We start from the raw sequence: 19255 nt of genomic DNA, 5'->3' as shown, positions 1-19255 counted from the left end.
AACCGAGTGTGACTTTCATTTATTCTCATCAGTTTTTTCAGAGCAGGGATGAATTCTGAAACAATAGCTTACACCAGGCTGGGCCTCCAGCAGCATGTCAGCACCAGCACCCCTGTTGTGCTGTTCCTCTTTCTGGCAGCAGTGGCATGCACCACAGCTGGGCATATTGCTTGAGCGCAGGCCTCACCCTTGCAGTTTTTGGCACAGACTGGAAAGGAGCATCCATTGCAAGAGATCAGGCCCCATGGGATCTTGCTGGCTGCTGCAGCAAGCACCTGCCTTCTGGCAAAAACAGTGCTGAGGTACTTATCCACTGTATTGGGGAAGCAGTGACTTCTCTTACAGAATCCAACACACCATAAGTTGCCTTTGGCTCTTTCAGTCTCATTACCAGTTAGCATCGTCTTCCCAGTTCAACTCTCCTTCTTCACCCCAGCCTGCAGCTTCAGCCTAGAATCATGTAAAATTATCAGCATTAAGACACATGTACTGTACTTCTGTCCTTAGCACAGTCCCAGGAACTAGGCCTGAGCATCTCGTGATGACAGAGCAAGACATTCATCCAGAATGCTGAAAGCCCCTCATAAGACTAAAAATGAAGTGACAATATTTGCAGCTTTCTGACTTAAGGAATTTTTAACTACTAAAGGAAACATCTTGAAGAGCATCTTACTTTTTTTTCCCTAAAATTAAATGCTTGTACCAAAAAAATTTTCCATTAAGATCAGAATGCTATAAAGTAGATTATTTCTTTCCCTATAGGAAAACAGCTGTTGTCCTGCTGTATCCTACCACTACACCTTTGATCTCACCTGTCCCCTGACCCAGCTCTTCTGCTGCTCTGCAGCACTGACTGCACTGCAGTGAGTGTCTCCCCCCTCAGCACAGGGTTGGTATCACAACAGTGTTTCTGTCACACAACAGTCTTTTTCAAATGTTGTAAACAACTTCAGTTTACAGCTGAGGCTCCTCTCCCTGTGCTACCTGCTACCCCTGTGGTAGCTCTCTTGGGGCTCAGTTAGCAAAACAACTTGAAATCAACACTATTCCCTAATGGAGTTGCATGGGAGTGTTACCTCCCCTCCTAGGAAACAGAAGCTGTCTCCAGAGTCTCTGTGAGGGAGCTACAGGGATTTTCCTGCTTATTTACAAAGGCACTTTCATAACCCCCCTGGTTCTCTGAAATGGAGAAATGTCTTAGCTATGTTTTCATGAAAACAAAGCACCCAAAAATCTTTAATCCAGAGGTTCTAGGTTCCTGGTCTTTTATTTACAACACTATTAGGTTTTCCTAGAAGAGCCAGGAGCAACAGAGTCCTGAGTATCCTCTGTGCCCAAAAGCCTTGTTCTGTTTCTGTGTGGGGCCAAACCTGCTCAGCAGCCAGGATCCAGCCTTGTTTTATCTGCCTGACAAACCATGACTCTCCCTAACGTAGTGTAGGGTCTTTGCTTCCTGGATACAGCAGCACAAATTAAAAGCTGGAGTTAAAACTCCTCAGTGTCTTTAGTAGTGTACAAGTTAAGTCTATTCCCTCCCTGTTTCTTACTACAGTAGCAAGAGATGTGTGTTAAGGGCCTGCTGCATTACCTGCTGCCTGACAAGATGCATCATTCAGAGCTCAGCATTTTATGGCCGCAGTTAAAGACTCAACTGTACAGTTGTGTGCTGTGATACCCTTCTCAGGTTATCCACCCACTGATGAAGCATCTGGCTGCTGCTACGACCCTGTGTTGTGCTGTGTGCATGCCTTAGGATCCTCTCAAACATGCAGTCATTTAAACCTCACTGTCTGTAGCCTCTTACCTCAATGACATCAGCTGCTGCAAATTTGGATGAAAACAGCACATTCTGGGAGGCACCTTCTCTACTGGATGCAACAACAGAGTGACTGGGAACAACCACTTCTGTCCTTGCTTCAGGTAAAATCAAGATAGCTGAAGGAGGTTTAATGTCTGGGATCATGTCAGCAAACCAGTCCAGCTCAGGGTCCTGCACAGGTTTCCTCTTCACTTTGATCGTGAATTCTTCTCCTAGGCCAGACTCTGATGAAGACTTTGACCTCTCCTGAAAGGTCATTTTTGGCAGCACAGTTTCTCCCAGTTGTTCCTGGTGGTCCCACTTGTCATTGCTCCAGCTGTTGCCAGGGCAGGACTTTGGGGGGGGACTCGGTCTGAGGCTTCTGTATTCTTTGCTCAGTTGATGAGTACCTGGCAGAGACCTTGGCATTTCAACTGCATCAGCTTGTGTCACAGTGAGGCAGTTTCCTGAGGACAGTTCAGGACTAGGGCTGCTGGGCTCAACATCATCCCAAGGCTTCTCATCTACATCGTGTTCAGCAAAATACGGTCCCATGCTGCCCCGTGGCTCTTGGGGCTGAATTTGAATCTTCACAGTTTTCTCAGTGTCTGTCTCCTCTGGCTCACTCCAGTCTGGCCACTCCTCTGCTGCCTTTTCGGAGGTAGTCAAGGAGCTCCTGCTGCTCCTGAGTGTAGTAATGCTTCCTGGAATCCCATTCAATGGGGACTGAGTGTCTTGCTCTCCTGTGGAAGACAAAGGTGGTGTTACAGCCTTATTTCAAGAGAGCAAGAGTAGAGCTGGAGTTGTGCCTTTTAACTCTTCGGCAGCACAGGTACCACCTGGCATGGAAATAAGCTGTAACACTGGCTGCACAGATGCTTCAGCACTAAGCTCCTCACCTGTTAGAAAGCACATCTGCCCCCCTGCTTGCAAAGGAGGGGTGTTCATCTCAGAGCCCTGGGGCAATAAAAGCTGACTGTTGATGAGCAACAGGTAACTCAAAGAAGGCCACAGAAGTAAACTGAGTCAGATTCTGAGGCCAGAGAATCTAGAAATCTAGTATATCTGCCAAGCTGGGGGAGGGCTGAAAAAGTACAGCAGAGAACATGCTGTAAGGAAACAAATCCAAGGCTGGCCAGCTGGCCAGCAGTCTGTGCCTCTCAGATTCCCAAATAACTATTTCCTAGGAAGTCAAGGGTCATGCTCTTGTTCCTTCACTGTTATCTTCCTTGATTGACCCAATCTCTTTCAGATCAGCACATGGGGAAAATTAACGTCTTTTCCAGCAACATTTCATTTGTAGGACACTTAATTTCTAGAAAGGAAGAGCCAAAGCAAAGTTTTACCTGTCTTTAAAGCCAGTGGATTGTCTTGTTGCACAGAAGTCTTCTTGACAGGTATGTTCCCAGAGATGGGGAACACACTAGAATTGTTGTTCAAGGGCCGAGAGGTTTGATTTTTCCGATTGCTTAAAACATGACGGGGGGACTCTGCAAGGACAAAAGAAAGGACAGAAAGTCCAGAAGGTGTGTTGTCAGTCTTAGTTGAAGCTGCCCGCAGCATTGGAAGGCTGTTATTTGCAACACTGGCGCAGCAATCCAACAGCTGCACGTCACACAATACTCCTCTGTTCCTGCCAGCTGCAGCCCTTGCCAGGACAAAGTTTCAGCAACTGTAAATGGCCAGTTTCTGCTGATACATTCTTTCAGGAAGTACACAATGAACAAACTGATTGTGATCAGAACAGATGCTTAAAAACTGCTGTCAGCCCCCTGGCTCCTGTATCGCCTGGCATCACAGATCCCCCATTACCTGCCTCTTGTACAAAAGCACAGCAGTGGTAGTCACAACGATTCAAAGCATAAGCAAGCTCACACCACTACACAAACCCTCTCTGATGCCTGGGCACAAGCAAAGCTGCTTCCAGGACCAGGAGGCTGTCGGCAGCCCCTTGTACCAACCTGAGGTGAGGTGGCAGGTGGTCAAGGCCACGCTTTGACGCTGCATGGGGCCTGTTGGGTCCCCGGGCCAGCCATGACAGCTTGGCAGGTGTTCCTGTTCATTTTGGGCAATTGGGGTGGTGATTCCCTGGCCTCGGCTTGGGCCAGCGCTGCCATGGCTTCCAACAGTGCTGCCAGCCAGCCCACTGAGGCTCAGCGTTACCAGAGCAGAGATGCACAGCCTGGGGCCCCAGAAGGGCCTGCAGTGAGCACACAACACCCCAAAGGGCCCTCAAGAAAAGGTACATCCTTTCAGGGGCTCATACAAACAGCTTATTAAGCCTCACATGTTCAACCTCTGGTACTGTTTTTTGCAGGTTGTCTGTCACTGTTGAGGACAAAGGTGGGTTTTTTGTTGTTTGTCAATAGTTACATCAGGTGTCATTTAAAATATATCCTGAAAAACATCTGGTTTTACCATGCAACCCAAAGGGATTTATTTACTACAGTCTACTAAAATAATATAGAGAAAAATAATGCAATGAGCCATCCACAGATTTTAATAAAGGGGGTTAGCTGTCAGTACACAGAGAATCATGCATTTCTTTTGGTATCTATATGTCTAAAGTAGAACAAATGCTGATTGTTCCCTCCAGTTATAAGCATGCTCAGTTTCAATATCCAGAAAAGCTTTCCCTTAGTACGCTTGTTGGTTCCAAGTGATCTAGCACATGCAGGGACTACTGTCTTCGTTTGGATTAGCTGAAAAGCCTCCTGAGAGCTGAGAAAATAGGGAAGTTTGTATTCCTTTTCCAATCTATGAATAGAAATCAGGGGAAGAGGATGAGATTTACTGTTTATAAAAACATGAAGGACAGAGGGAATATTAAACAACTATCTGGATAAGTACATGAGTCCTTTAGAAGGGCAGTATAGTTTTTGCACCAAACACACACACTTAATCTCCTTTACTTATAGAGGTTCTTAAATGAAGATAAGATTTAAACTTTTTTTCACATATTTCCTACATTTAAAATACTTCTATATAATGCTTCTTTTGATATAATTTCTGTATCTGCAAACAGCACCTAATTTAATAGAAAAAAAGCTAAACTTCAATTCTCACATGTCAACAGCAACAGATTAATCATCCAAGAAATCCTGCCTATGCTGCTTGGACAGAATGGGTGAGAATCCCGAGCGCACTCTGACTTTATCATTTACCTTCTGGGGAGAGATCAGCAGTTTTCATGAAACTTGGTGCAGAGCTTTTGAAAATCTTCGTTCGTTCTCCCCCTACAACTACTTCAGGTCCCAGGAGGGAGACAAGAACTGCTAAGCTGTGCAGCGTTATTGCAACGATAGAGTCGCTGGTATCTCGAAGGCCCAGCAATACCTACACCAAGAACATTGTAACATTACCAAGAACTGCTTTTTCACTTCTTCCCCCTTTAAATGTTATATTTGCAGCATGTTTCATTTCTATGATCTCCCACAGCTCTCAGTAGATACTGGACATTGTTCCATAGCATAAAATCGGCCTTGCACTTTGTACCATAAGCTGAGGAGGGTGGCCAATCCCAGTGCCTGGTGAGCACCAGACCCCAATGCCAAGGCACCCCAAGCTGGGACTGCTCACTCCTTCCCCTCAACAGCTGTGGTGTGAAACAGAAACAGCCTCTTGCTAGGAGGTCAAGGCCAACAGGTATTGGTGCAAGTGGTGCCTGTGACAGGGTTTAACAAAACCAGCACTCCAGATCAGGATGGGGTGTATTAGGGCTTGCATAGAAAGGAAGTTACAAACTGTCTGTGGCCAGCACTACGAGGCCCTAACTTTAAGCAAAGAACCAACCCAAGCAGCACAAATCCCACATTCTAGGATATAGTGCATATAGTTTCGCTGTCCTTAACCTGTGGCAAGATGATGTTTTTCAGCTCCTCCCGAGAGAACAGTTCTGCGTAGGCATGAATGTGAGACAGCAGCACCATTCGAACGTGCTCCTCGTGAACCTCAAATAGCTTCAGCAGCACAGGAATGACGTGTGTCTGGAACAAGGCCGGTGACAGGAGGCAGCTGGTCTGGCTTTCTCCAGTTTGCTCTAGGGAAGAGAGGTGAAGATGGGAAAAGGCTGCTTCAGCAAGAGACAGCTCACCCAAAAGCCACGCACGGAGAAACCATCCCAGCTGAGATGTACAGTGTCACCCCACCGCCAGGTCTGACTCCCTGTCAGCTGTCCCCACAGCTTGCTTGGGATGTCAGGGAGGCAGCAGTGTCGGTGTCCACTGTGCATGGGCAAGGGCTCCGAGCACTGAAGGTCAGTCACAAGGCAGCTGCTGCTTGGCTGAAACACCAGTGGCTATCTCAGAAACACTTCTAAGAGAGGGGAGACCAACAGCAGGGACAGAGAGCTGGGGATCCAGCAAGCCATGCTGAATACCTCACAGAGGAGAGACTGCGTGCCCTTACAGGAGAATGAGTGCAGTGGCAGAATAAAAAAAGGCTGGCAGGGTAGGGGCAAAGTGAAAAGAGGGGTAGGCAGTGAGCCACTCAAAAGCCTGGGCTGCAGGGTGGGGTGACATGTAAAGCCCAGGCAATTCCTAATTCTCCCAGCATCAGCAGAGCCAGGGAGAGTGCTGCAAACAGGGAAGCACACCTAACTGTCCTTTCCAGTTCTGTATGCTACAGCATTTGTTCTGGTTAAACACCACTGTTCCCTTGATTCAGTGGAACAACTACTCTGAATTCATTCCAAACTTGTCAGTAATAATTGTGAAGAGAGAAAGTATTTAAAGGTCACCTTTCTTTGGACCCAGCAGATGAGGAAGAAAACTCTTGACAGCTACAGGTTCTGCAAACACGAGCTGATTGAGTAGAAGAGGCACCAGCCGTGACGCTATCAGCTCCTCTGACAAGCTGGCCACCCTGTCCAGCAGGAATCTGCGTTCAGGAGAGAGCAGTCAGCATCAAGGCAGCCTTCCATGCATTTATGATGGTTTCCCTTAATATCACTGTCCCCTCTTTTTGTGTCTGCCTCATCTCTTAGAGACTGTCCTATCACAGCCTCCCACTCGGCATCCTCCTAGGTTAGCATGCATGCCTGAAAGCCTCAGCTCCTGCCTGCAGCTTTCAAGCAAAGATAACACAGAACAGCCTCTCTGCCTGATAAAGGGGCAACACTGCTGTATCTTTAAGCAAAGTATTCATTCCCTCCCTCAGTAAACACTGCTGTTACAGAGACAGGGGGAACCATTCGGAATGCTCCTCCTAAGATCCCCTTTCTCTTCCACTTAGTCTCAAACTAGTGAAATCAAATTAGTGTTACATGCTGGTGACCACAGAAGCATAAAACAGGCAGGACAATAGCTCTGTAAGAACACCCAAACTATTTTATATGGAGAAAAAAAAACCCAAACAAATCGGCTTCTCCCTTTTCCAGGCCCAGATAATGCCATGACTACCCAGAAGCTTCCCTTACAGAAAACATCTTGGGGGCCATGACAATAGGATTTCCTTCAGAGACAGTACTACTGCAGTCGAGACACCCACTACAGACAGCAGCTTCACCCAGACAGGGCTGGCACCGCAAGATTAATTCACCCCACACATGTAAACTGCTAATGAGTTTTCAGTGACAAGATCTGCCTAAATGGAAAAAATTTTCAGCCTCAAGAGGTGCCTGGTGCTAGATTTCCCTTTTCTGCAAAGTCGCATCTAAAATAAACCTAAGAATGAAGAATGAGGCAAGGGAAAGATTCTTTCTTTCTAGCACATTAAAAGAAGCTCTCATATTTTAGAATATTTTTAAATGGGGCAAGCAGATAGCCTTTGTGTGAAGCAAGAGGAGCCTGGGGCAGCTCCAGTGAGGAGCTGTTTGCCAGAGCTTGAGCAGACAAGTGGTTAGGCCATGCTACAGCACAGGAACGGGCTTTTCAAGTGATTCCTGCTTAGCATGGTGCAGTGGGAGATGGGACAGTGCTGCTAAAGCAGGGTGAAGAGAACCTTAATAATTTAACTTCTGCTAATAACATCAGCATTATGCCCCACAAAGTGCATTAACTCCATTAGCACACGGACAATAGAAAAATTATTTCCTTTTCATATCCCCGTACTCCTGTTCTTGATGCCAAGCTTCTGTTCTTGGCTCTGCAGAGTTCAACCCAGCTGCTAGCAACCAGATGGGATTCAGAAAAGCATCCTGAAGTGACGCATGGCGCTACAGTCTGGTCCCTGACTGTTTCTCCAGTGACAGCAATTGGCCTGTAGCAGGTGAAAGCACTGCTGTCTGTACAGCTGCGCACGGCCTCACTCCGGAGGCTGGCAAGTATCAGAATGGTGCAGAGCCCAGCAGGCTCCTCCCAAACACCAAACCATTCACAAGAAACTGGGAAAGGAGGGAGTGAAGAGTTTCCTCTCTGATGCGACCATTACTTTGGCTGCAGTACCCAAAATAACACAGAGCAAACAACGTTCTGCCAAAGCAGTCAAAATCTGCCACCTGAGGAGCCACCTCTCTGGCCACAAGCCTTCCCAGTTCCCCCCAAGTCCCATTTGGCATAAGTACTGCTGAAATTAGAAGCTTCCAGATTTTAGTTTTTTCACTTACTTGAAAAATTCAGTTTTTTCCTCCTCAGACTTAACTGTTAAGGTCTTCAGAAAATTCACAACTTCCAGAAAATCATTCCTAAGCACAAAAATGTAGGCTGTCAAGTGTGATCCTTATTGATGCTTAAACCACCCACAACTAAGAAACTGCAAATCCCTGTACTTCACTTAGCAGGGAGAACCAGAGGGACACAAGTCAAATGCCGGTGGACCACAAACTCCAGCCCGGGGGGGTGACCAGTTACCCAAAAGTTGTACACGCACAGTGCTGCACTGTGAAGTCAGGAAATCACAGGGAGACCTGGGCAGCGCTGCATCAGCCACCTCTGACAACCTTTGGTGAGATAAGGAGGACAAAGTGCCACCCTGCCCTAAAGCCACCACCCAGAGAGGCACTCGGGTGACAGCGGACACAGCTCGGTGTGGATTATCTCGGAGCCTGCTTTGCTCCAGTGGCATCACTAATGATTTTATTTTCTAGAGCATTTCCCACCACCTCCCGCGAGCTTGGGGAGATCTAACTGACTGCGTGTGACTAAAGGACACACTTCTGTCACCACTGCCAGCTCAGCACCTCATCTGGAAAGCTGATAATGCTTTCTTAATTTAGGGAGTCTCTTTGACAAAGATCTCTGTAAGGGGTAGGGATTAAGTCTGCACTTCCCACCTGATAAGTAATACACCTTCACAAAATGAACATATTTGCAACACAGAAATAAGCTGTATCAAGACCTACCAAGAGAGGCAGGATATTCCTTTCCTTACCTGAAGAACTCATGAGACAATAAGCTGGACAGTGGTGCACGACACTTTGGATCTGGATTCAGCAGTGTACAGTGCAAGGTTTGCTGAAAGCTGGAGAGAATATCTGCTGAAACTGAAATCCAGAGCACGTACAGTTAAATTTCTCTCTCAAGACTGAACAAGCTACATTCAGGAATCCTCCACTCTCCCAAAAACTTATTTTTAGCTCTAGTTGATAGCAAAATTGCTCACATCTGTCCCTAAAAGAAGGAAAAATAACATTTCCATTTCTCTTCCTAAGTTGCTGGGCTATTGGGGCACCAGGGAGCGCTACTACCCTCCCAAGACACCTCCTGCTCACTCCCTGTGAGAAGGGGGTGGCCCCTGCTCAGCTGTGGCACAGCGCAGCCACATCCATAACCCTCGATGAGACAGCCAGTGGGGCAGGACCAAGTGAGCCTCTAAGCACTGTGGAGCAGATCTGGGAGAGCTCGTGACCTCCATCCAGACCTGGACCACCTTCAAATGCAGAAAAAGGGGAATACCAGAGAAGCCAAAGTCTGCATTTTAGCTTAGCAAACACAAGGAACAACAATGGCCACCAAACCTGTAGCACATCTGCCTGCTGCAACAAAAGGCAAACAGCTTGATGCACAAGGAATAAGCTACAGAGGCCTGTTGACAGCGAAATAAACACACGCCATTCCTCACCCTGATCATTTAGGACTGTCAGGAGGTTTTCAACCATTGTTCCAAATGCGTAGGCATCCCTCGCATGCCCATAGCTGTTGGGCAGAATTTTGAAATCTGCAGACTGAAAATAAAACCAAAAAGATCAGTAAAGCAGGAGTTTATAAAATACTTGGTAGTTTCCATGAGTCTCTATTCCCGTCCCCACCATATACACTCTCCAATTCTTTTTATAGCAGCAAAGCTCCATTAAGTACTCTACAAGTAGAATAAAATGCTAAAAAACCTCCACTGGGGAAGTTATAACCCAAAGGAGCAGCTACATCATGACAAAACAATTCCCCGATGAATGCACACAGCAACTGCAGGTCAACAGCTTTCAGCCTTTCTATGGAAACAGGTGATAATTAGAGAGAGGAAGAGCGTTCCTTTAGCATAAATAACTCATAGGATGCTTAATGGATGGGAGGGACTAACAAGGGAAACAAAGGCTGTTACAAGAGCTACAAGACCGCGTGACCACAGTGATCTGGGCAGCCTCAGCAACTAAGTAATTCTTGCAAAGCTTTGGTGATTTAGAAGCATTAAAGCGGCAACACCAAGTGTTTGAAAAATATTAGAGAACCTGCTGTCCTGTCACTCCTCATGCAGAATTTCACTTCCCTGTGCCCCACACACCATTCCCAAACCACGGATGGGACGGAAGGGGGGGGGAAAAAAAAAAAAGGGAAGAGTGTAAACCTCAGGTATTTACCAATAGCCACTTCCTCCCATTCAGGCATAAGGAAATAAAACATGGGAATGAAAACTAGTCCCCGAACATCACACTTCTATTTGCTGCCAGCAATAAGCACCTCCAGCAAGCGATGTCACTCACCATCTCCTCGCAAGGGACGCACGACTGGTCTCGTACCGACCTGACGTGACAGAGGAACTGGAAGGAGAAGAGGGGAGACATGAGCTGCCTCAAGTTTTAGCAGTCAGTTTGACTGCCATGCTCTTTGCATTGTTGTGCACCACCACGCACACCAGTTGCACGTCCGCCTGATCCCTTCTGAAAGGTGATACACGCCAGGGACGCTCAGTATAGTTTGTGAAGGATTTGCGGATCCTCTGGGAGAAAAGGCGATAGACATTTACAACATGGTGCCAGGCTGCAGCAATGACTCTGCACAGCATGCAGCAGAAATCAAACCACCAATTTTTCTGCTAAAACCAGTAACAAGCAATGACAATGCCAGCAGCAAAAGCTAAGGAGTCACTTAAATTATTTTCCTTGTTGATTCATTTCAGCCCAGATCTTTCTGCTTCACATGGAAGGCTTTTTTTTTTTTTTTTTAGTTTGTTTTTAAATCAGTCCAGAAGAGCAAAGTTTTTTCACTCTCCCCAGTCTTAACCTACCCTCCAACTCGCAGACTCCCTTATAAAAGTAGCTGCTTTTTGGCTAATGGGTAATTTCTGTTTGTGTAGACATCGTAGTTTATAGTTACAGTCCTTGGAGCAAAGATTCAGGTCAGAGCTGGAAGTGAGCCAACACACTTAACAGTAAATTCAGATAACTGGAAGGACTTGGGCCTTCACATCCATGGGCGGCCAGCTTCCAGAGGCAGCCAGGAGCCCTCTCCTGGGCATCAGAGTGCACGTTGCTTGGCTCTTACCTCCGGGGTGGCTTCTTCAAAGTTACACACTGTTTCCATTCCTCCCAGCTTCCAGTGCCCATCCTCACTTACAAACACGGATGATAAACAGACATTGTTATGTGTTAGGTTTCCCTAAAACATACCAAACAAACAAAAAAAAAAGGATAACAGACTCAGGGATAGATGAAGATTTAAAATTGTCATCAGCACTGAGTGCTGAGGAAAAGCTGCCAAAAACACACAATTCCGAAGGTCCTTCGGGATTTTGCAGGCGACTAGCAGGTGTCAGGCAGAAGGGCTGGTGCTTTAGAGCAGACAAAGCTGTAACTGTCACAGCCCTTGCAATACGACTTAAATCCAGAGAAGACCTCCAACTATGAACACAAAGCCCAAAAGCTACAGTCTAAGCTGGGATTTAACTGCAGTTCTGGACAACCACGCAGTGCCAAAACAGGGGAGCGGTGACACCGAGCTGCAACATGTAGCAACAGCTGTAAATAATAAATGCCAAGGCCTAGCAATCCCATTTCCCTAACGTGAGCAGCACTGCAAGCAGATGTCAATTCATGAATTGAGTACTGCTCCCTAACTTCCAAAACCCACAGCATTTTCAATTACCCTTCCTCCTACAATGCAGTCAATTATTTTAGCAGTTTCAGCCTAAAAGAATTGTTCGGTGTGTGTCTGTCTGTGAGGAATTAGGAATGAGAGTCACCCAGGCAAGCCCAGGTACGACGCTCCCCTGTCACATTTGGTCTGGCTCCCACCAAAGCCTGATGACTGCTGCCAGTGGTACCTACCCTGTCATGGAGAAAGATTAGTGCCAGCAACACGTCGTAGATCCCTGCACAGATTTCTGCAGAAGAGAGCGTCTCCAGGACCACCTCCAAAGGCTTCACACGTTCTGTAACCAGGTGGATCCCATTTGCTTCCACAGTACAAGAGAGGAAGCGCAGAAGGCAAGGGTGGCGCAAGGTTTTCAGGTGCTTCCAGGAACAAAGACATCTGTTAAATCTCATCCAAAGGCATCTCTTTTGGCTGCAGAGCTTAGCCTTGTACTTTTAGCCATGTTTTCTGCTTGAATTTAGACAGCCCATCCCTGCTCCTCACCAAGCACTCCGCACACTCACTCACTCACTCACTGCAGAACTTTTTGTAACATGTCTAGATACAAAGTCTTACACAGAATAAACACGGTATTTTGGGTAGGATCCACCCAAGAAAGACTCTCTGACTTGTATCTGCAGGAAAAGACCAGGGCTCTGCAAAGGAACGCAGGTACTGCTATCTGAACATTGCTTCCCACCACTGCTCGTACCGTGCAGCACCTGATGAGCTTCGCAGCTGCCCCTTTTTCCCCCTGCATGGCGGGTGTTGGCAGCCAGGGTCAACTTCGACCTTTTCTCCCGCCCTTACTACCCAAGGGTGTGGCCCTCATTAACTGATTCCCACCCCTCCAAGACAAAGGAGGGACAGCTCTGTCCCAAGCACATTCTCTACAGTACCTTGGCAGCTTTATTAACCTTATCTTCGTTCTCTCGCTTGTACACAAAGACCGAAGCAAGTTTGCCATCTTGTAGCACGGCTGGATAAATTGTGTGTCCAGTTGGCAGCGTGAACGGCGGCTCTTCTAGCACATAGCTCTTTAAAGCGCTGTTCTCCGAGCCCATCACTTGCAGAGTTGGGCCGTTGTAGAGGTTCCCCCTTGACAACAAACAGGCCTTTGGGTGAAGGAATATTTTTTCGGACAAATATAGTTCCCACAGGCACTGTCCCGTTTGCCTTCAGAACATTTTCTGCAAAGCATGAAGCAGCCATGAAGAGCCCCCTCCTGCCAGTATGCCCTCCTTCGTTAAGGACAAGAATAAAATCCCCATCGTTTATTTTGCAAAGGAAACCAAATGCCCACAAAAGGGTTCAGATCAACAGGCGAGCAGCTCTCTAGCTGTGGAGCTAGGACTGTGCTGGTGTCTGTGTCAGCATCACCACCAGACATTACCAGCTCTGACACAGTACTGCGTCCACAACTAGTCCTGGACCTGGCTACCAAGCCGAGAATCTGCCAAACCCAGGGCCCACCAATACCCCTAGTCATGCAGACACCTACTCCAGAGGTTTAATTCAGCTTAAGCGGTCAGCAGTTCGGAAGTGTGAGTGCCACAGCCATAGGGCACAAGGAGCCCCTGGCCTGCTTAAAAGCAGAGGTTCCCCAATTCTCCAAGCCACAGAGGATTTCAGTGAAACTACAGTCAGGTAACTCCCCCAGCAACATGATTTCCCCCCCACCCCAATTATCTTCTCTCCATCTGATAAATACTCATCAGCCTGCCAACCCTTTCTTCTTCCCATAGCCTCTGTCAAGAAGAGGCTGACACAGATTTCTGTGCTGCTTCCTCACATACAAAACTGGTAAAACAAACATGCTGATTGCAGAAGCTCTTTTAAAAAACACTGACCGAGCATATGCTCTGTAATCAGGCTTGCGATCGCAGGCTACAGGCAAGACCCTGAATACCAGTCTGTGTGCAGAAGTTAGCAAACAGTCTTTAGTGATGAGAGGAGAGCACAAAACCTGTTTTCAGGAAAAGTGGGGGAAAAAACTGCCCACTCCCAAGCATTTTTTTTGCAACTGCTTTACTGTGGTTGTTTCGAGCCATGACCTGAGGCTTCAGGAGGGCAACAACATGGGACCCTCTCAGCTCCTCAAGCAGAGCTGTTAGAGCAAAGCTGCTGCTGCTCTAGCCCCTCTCCCACATATCTAGCTCAAGCTGCCTCAGGAGCTCTGAGGGCAGCAGCACTGGGGGCTTCTAGAGAGAGAGAGCTGGAGAGAGAGCTTGTCTGTTACCATCTCCTGGCTTCTTTTCACTGCTTCAGTTAAGAATTAGTTATTTAAATGGTTGCACCCTTTCCTCAAAGTGTCCTATATTTAAACATGTTATGATCTGATGCTTTTATTAAACAAATATGCCAGGTGCACAACCCCCTAGTCAACAAGAGCACTGGGAAGGAGCAGAACACTGCCTTTGAATAGATTTCATACAAATCCTTGCTCACATGATTTAATTGCCCTTGCTAATTGTTCTGTAACAAACAGTTAGCTACAGATGTGCTTCTTGCTGGGAGGAACGAACCCTAGGAACCCATCAGATATGGGACCCAGAACACATGTCAGCTCTGAACTGTTCGATGTGAACAGACCTTAACCCTCCAGAGCATACAACCACTGCTACAGTCTGAAATTGTGTTTTTTTAAATTGAGCTTGTGTATCCTGACCCACTTAAAATCTAACACTGAATTAACTACAGAACATGGAACTTGCTACATTTCCCTACATTTCCTTCCCCTCTAGTGTCACGAATGGATCTGTGCCTTTTCAGTGCTGATTTCTTTAATGTAACCTTTAAGAAATAAAGGAAAAGCTATAGAAGTCTAAACTGCAGCTTCCCAAGACCACACAGAGGGCCAACAGGTGAAAAGGAAATACAATGCAGTAGTCACACACATTTCCAAAAAGGACTTTCTTGCAAACTCCTTGGCACAAGAGGATTCACACTGCCCTGAGAGGAAGGGCTCCTCTGCAGGCGGTGCCTGGAGCTCTCTCCAGCTCACCCTGGGTTAACCTTCCACACCTGTGTGTGATGGCATCAGCTGCTCCTCCTGGGCACAACCCAGCGCATTTACCTGCCTTCTCTGCTCTTTTCCCCTTTGTTCTGTTTGCTAGCTCTACCATAATTATTTTCCAGTCAGATTTTGCATAGGACAGCTGAAGGTATCTGAACTGACCTAGTGCCGTGTGTTCCTCCACATATAGGCATACTCACCGGTTACAAATTCGGCTTCAGAGATGCCCCATAGTTCACAAATATTGTAACATCAGAGTAACTCAGATAACTGCAATCGACTCGAGTGCCACTGTACAACAACAGCTCCAAACAAGCACCCCCTGCTCCAGGTAACCACCTCCCAGGAGGAGCCCAGCAACTCTTGGTTTCAAACGCCGAGCACCTCCAAGAGAGCAGCTTCCAACAACCAAGCAGCAACAGCAGCATGCAGAACCACGAGCCACACTCTTCAGGAACACGTCAGCTTCACGAAACTATTGCTTGGTTTCTTTTCTTTTTCACGGCACTCCAAAACACGTTAGCTATTGAAACTGCAGCAGGCAAAAGCACTGAAAAGGCGTACACCTAGATGTGGCCAAAACCCACAGAATTCTTCTTCTGATGCTACAGATAAACTGTCAGTCACACAAGTACACTGTGCAACGACCACATTAAGCTTTGTGGGTTGAGAGTGCTACCCACATTATCAGCCCTTAATATTTTCAATAAAAATGAAAAAAATGTAAAAGTAAACACAAACATTAGATGTAACACACCGTACACCCTGAGATGGAGGAGCCTGGCAGGGAAAGCCAGAAGGACTGGTAATTAAGAACAATTTGGTTTTCCTGATATAAAGAGTGTTAGAGTTGGAATTTCAGTTGAGCTTCTCTGTCAAGTGAGAGCACCCTGCACACAAGGTGTCCACCTGAAGCACATACACTAAGCTCTGTCCCTTCACTGCCAAGAGCGAGGCACTTCCCGGCTTTCCACTCGCCCTGTCCACCACCTCCCACGCCAGCAGAGCCTCTTGGAAGCTGCTGTCTGAGGTGACAGGAGCTTCATTCCCAAAGACAGAGGCTTCCCGACACGGCAACAGCAAAGCTCCGGCGGCACCTTGCGCAAGCAGTGCCGCGAAGGCCGGCGGGTGGGCGAGCAATAGGCGACGGCCTCTCTGGGAAAGGACGTGTGATTGTATATCACCTCCGAAAGGACAGTTCAACCCCGACACCCGGCATGGGGACAGAGCACGCGTGGTAACACGGAAGGCTCCCCGAGAAACAACACCGGCTGCCGGGGCTCAACGCCGCTGCCTACAGCGCGCTCAACACAACTACAGTCACCAATGCCGTATTTGCTTTTTTTCCCCGATAAAGCGATATTTTGTCCCCACCGCATACACTGCCTAAGAGTTCCAGACCCCCGCGCGGAGGGAGGGCAGTGTCACCACCTCCTCCGCCGAGCTGGCAGGACCTGTCCTGAGCGCGGCCTGAGGCACCTCGCCAGCAGGACAAGGTGGCACCGGCTGCAGCCCAAGCGGCCGGCCCGGCCCCGGCCCACGGGCAGCGCTAGGCCGGGCACCACCGGGGACCAGCGGGAGGCTGCCCGGGCGCCAGCGAAGCTGGGTTCACCGCCGCCCCGGGGCGGGTGGAGGAGCGGAGTCCTGGTCACCCCCACTCACCGCTGCCACCCTCCTCCCCCAAGGCCCCCATGAAGGACCTCCGCCATTAGCCCCTGCCACCTTCCACTACCTGCCTCCGCCATTAGCCCCTGCCACCTTCCACTACCTGCCTCCGCCATTAGCCCCTGTCACCCGCCGCCTCCCGCCCCGGTCACCCCCACGAGCGCCCCCTCCCCACCTGCTCCCCGCCGGCCCGGCCCGGCCCGGGGAGGGGGGGGTGCCGCCTCAGCCCCGCCGGCCGCTCCCTCCCTCACAGCGCGGCCACCGACTCCCGCTTCCGGCAGCGCCGCACCGTCGAGTCCGGCGGGCAGAGCGCCGCCCCTGCCTCGCGCGCCCCCTGGCGGTGGGCGAGTCAGGGCGAAGCGGGCGGTTCCCTCGCACGAAGGCGCGGCCCGTGAAGCGGCGACCGCCATCTTGGTTGTGGGCGAGCGTCCCCCTCAGGCCGCCCTTGCCCTTTCGGCGGCCGCTCCGTGCCGATAGCGAGCCCCTCGGGGGTCGCGGCAGCAGCTGAACACCGGCGAGAATTGCAGCCCGTCCGTGTGCAGCCTGTGCTGGGGTCAGCCCCGCGGCTCCCGCCTGCGCTGCGGTCCAGGCCCCACAGCAGCGGCCGGGCTGTCCCCCCGGCAGACCCCTCCTCCATTGCTGCCGCTCGGTGCCTCAGGCGCGGTGGGTCGGCCGGACCCTCCGCCTGAACCGCCTTTGCTGTGTGATTTATGGGTCTCGGGCTCTTGGGGAATAGGTGTTTCCCCTCTTCCCAACGAACAGCGGCCTCTTGTCCCCCGGCTCCACTTAGTGAGCTAATTTCCTTCCACAGTTTCCCGGCTCAGCCCCCACACCGCTGCTACAGGGAATCCGGCAATAGCTTCCCGACCAGCCAAGTAACTTGCGGGCAACAGGGTGAAAACTGCGTACACGAGGCAGGTGGTCTGTTTAACACATCTCCCAGTGCCATTGCCCCGAGCCCCACGCGTTTGCTTTGGTGGTGTAACTCCTGCATCATACGGAGATCTATTTAATGCCATTAAAACTAATTGCTCTCTATGCTGCAGAGTAAAGTGACTCCAGGGAGAAATTTCACGTATTTTGGACAGCAGAACGACCATTGAAAGGAATTACTATAGTGCAGTGGGAGGTCTGGGCTTTTCACACACTATTTTCATATCTCCAATGTTATTCCAGTTTCAAGCAGCGCCAGGGCATGAGGATGTGGTTTGCTCAATCATTCTGAACCCAACGCTTAGAGTGAGCAGGGCCCAGCAGCACACCCCATACCCGTGGCCTTGTCTAGACAAAGATTTAATGGCAACTGCAGCATGTTTAACAATGGTGGTCTAAGCTGTGCTAACTCCTTAGCTTTCTTTAGTAACTAAACTCCACCAGTTTAGCTTGCATTAAATTTTGTGCTGTCAAATCTGGCATGAACTTTGTGGAGCGTATTCTTCAGCAATATGCTTTCCCCCCTCTTTCTAGCAAAGCCCTCCAGTCCAGCCAGAGCATGGGCAGTGCAGATACCCCCAAAGACACAGGCCTGCTGGCCAGTGGCTTGTTTATGCTAGAGTCCCTTCAGCACAACAAAGCCACAGGTAGCCAGACAGAAAAAGGGATCCCCTCAGATCCACACACAAACTCGTTCAGGTGAGCTTCAAAGGCCGTTCAGGCAAGCAAAGAAGGCGGCTTGCTTCTAGAGTGTGCGCTGGGTGGTCTATAGGCTGGCATGTCAGGGTTAACAAAGGGGCAGAGGGCTAGGAGAAGCCTGCTCCTCTGGCAGAGGGATAAATTGGCACCTGGATGATCTAGGTCTCTTTCAAAAGTAAGAAAGTTCCGAAGTCTTTGGCCCAAATTGGACAGTCATGTCCCAAAGTGCAAAATAAGCGGAACTCTGGACATTCCTCACCACAGTTTACTCAAGGGCCTAAGCATGGATTCGTACGTCCTCTGTGTGTGTGTGTGTTTGCAGCAGTGGAAAGGCAGAAGATTGGAAGACCTGAACAACTGCAAGTACAGACAAAAATTCTTAATAAGCAACAACTGATTTCTACTCACAGCACCTGTGTCAGCTTCAGGCTACAGTGTAGTTCTTGTGGCTCTCAGGAAAAGAAGGAAAAAAAAAAAAGGAAACTCTGGCTGCTCTGCATCATTTACAGTGTAATAACTTTGCTGGTCGGCCTCTGTGGAGATGCACTCCTTCCCTTTATCTGCTTTTCCCCCACGAGCCCATTGTCTCATACAAACTAAAGAGGAATGGAGGGGTGCACCCTGCTCAGGGCCCTGCTGCCCCAAGTGCTGTGCACACACACCAGTGGGGCTTCTGGCTTTCAGACTCTGCAGTTTGCCTTTCCTAAGAGCGGCCAATGCCAGCTCCTTCAGAGGGTAACGCAGGACCTAACGAGTTAGGTGTGAACCCCCTTCCTTCTCTTTCAAGGGCAGAAGAAGAAAGAGTAGACAGGGCACTAGCGGGATTACAGAGCTCTTAGCAAGTTTCTAACTGGTTATCTAAGTCAATTGGGCAAGAAAAGATTGGTGTAGTGGAGAGACAGGCAGCTAGTAACTGTAGAA

General features: G+C 48.8%; 1 protein-coding gene across 2 annotated transcripts; it reads right to left on the bottom strand.

The window, feature by feature from the left end:
* Positions 1–2: 2 nt before the first annotated feature.
* On the bottom strand, positions 3–16985 carry SCYL3 (SCY1 like pseudokinase 3). Of its 2 annotated transcripts, none has more exons than XM_074906885.1 (14): positions 16878–16985; positions 12921–13119; positions 12216–12401; positions 11434–11547; positions 10653–10709; positions 9797–9899; positions 9107–9218; positions 8343–8420; positions 6537–6676; positions 5650–5837; positions 4963–5134; positions 3145–3288; positions 1805–2541; positions 3–450 (listed from the first exon to the last, which is right to left on the bottom strand). In XM_074906885.1, the coding sequence occupies exons 2-14, from the start codon at positions 13083–13085 to the stop codon at positions 388–390; spliced, it is 2259 nt and encodes a 752-aa protein (XP_074762986.1). In that variant the 5' UTR covers positions 13086–13119; positions 16878–16985; the 3' UTR covers positions 3–387. The 2 variants fall into 2 exon arrangements, with proteins under 2 accessions (XP_074762986.1, XP_074762985.1); XM_074906884.1 differs by having other exon boundaries at positions 12921–13211; positions 16878–16983.
* Between the last annotated feature and the right edge of the window lie 2270 nt (positions 16986–19255).

Source organism: Athene noctua, chromosome 5, assembly GCF_965140245.1.
Source record: "Athene noctua chromosome 5, bAthNoc1.hap1.1, whole genome shotgun sequence".
NCBI classification, from domain to species: Eukaryota; Metazoa; Chordata; class Aves; order Strigiformes; family Strigidae; genus Athene; species Athene noctua.
The sequence above is the reverse complement of the archived record's forward strand: the minus strand, read 5'-3'. Positions and strand labels throughout refer to the sequence as shown.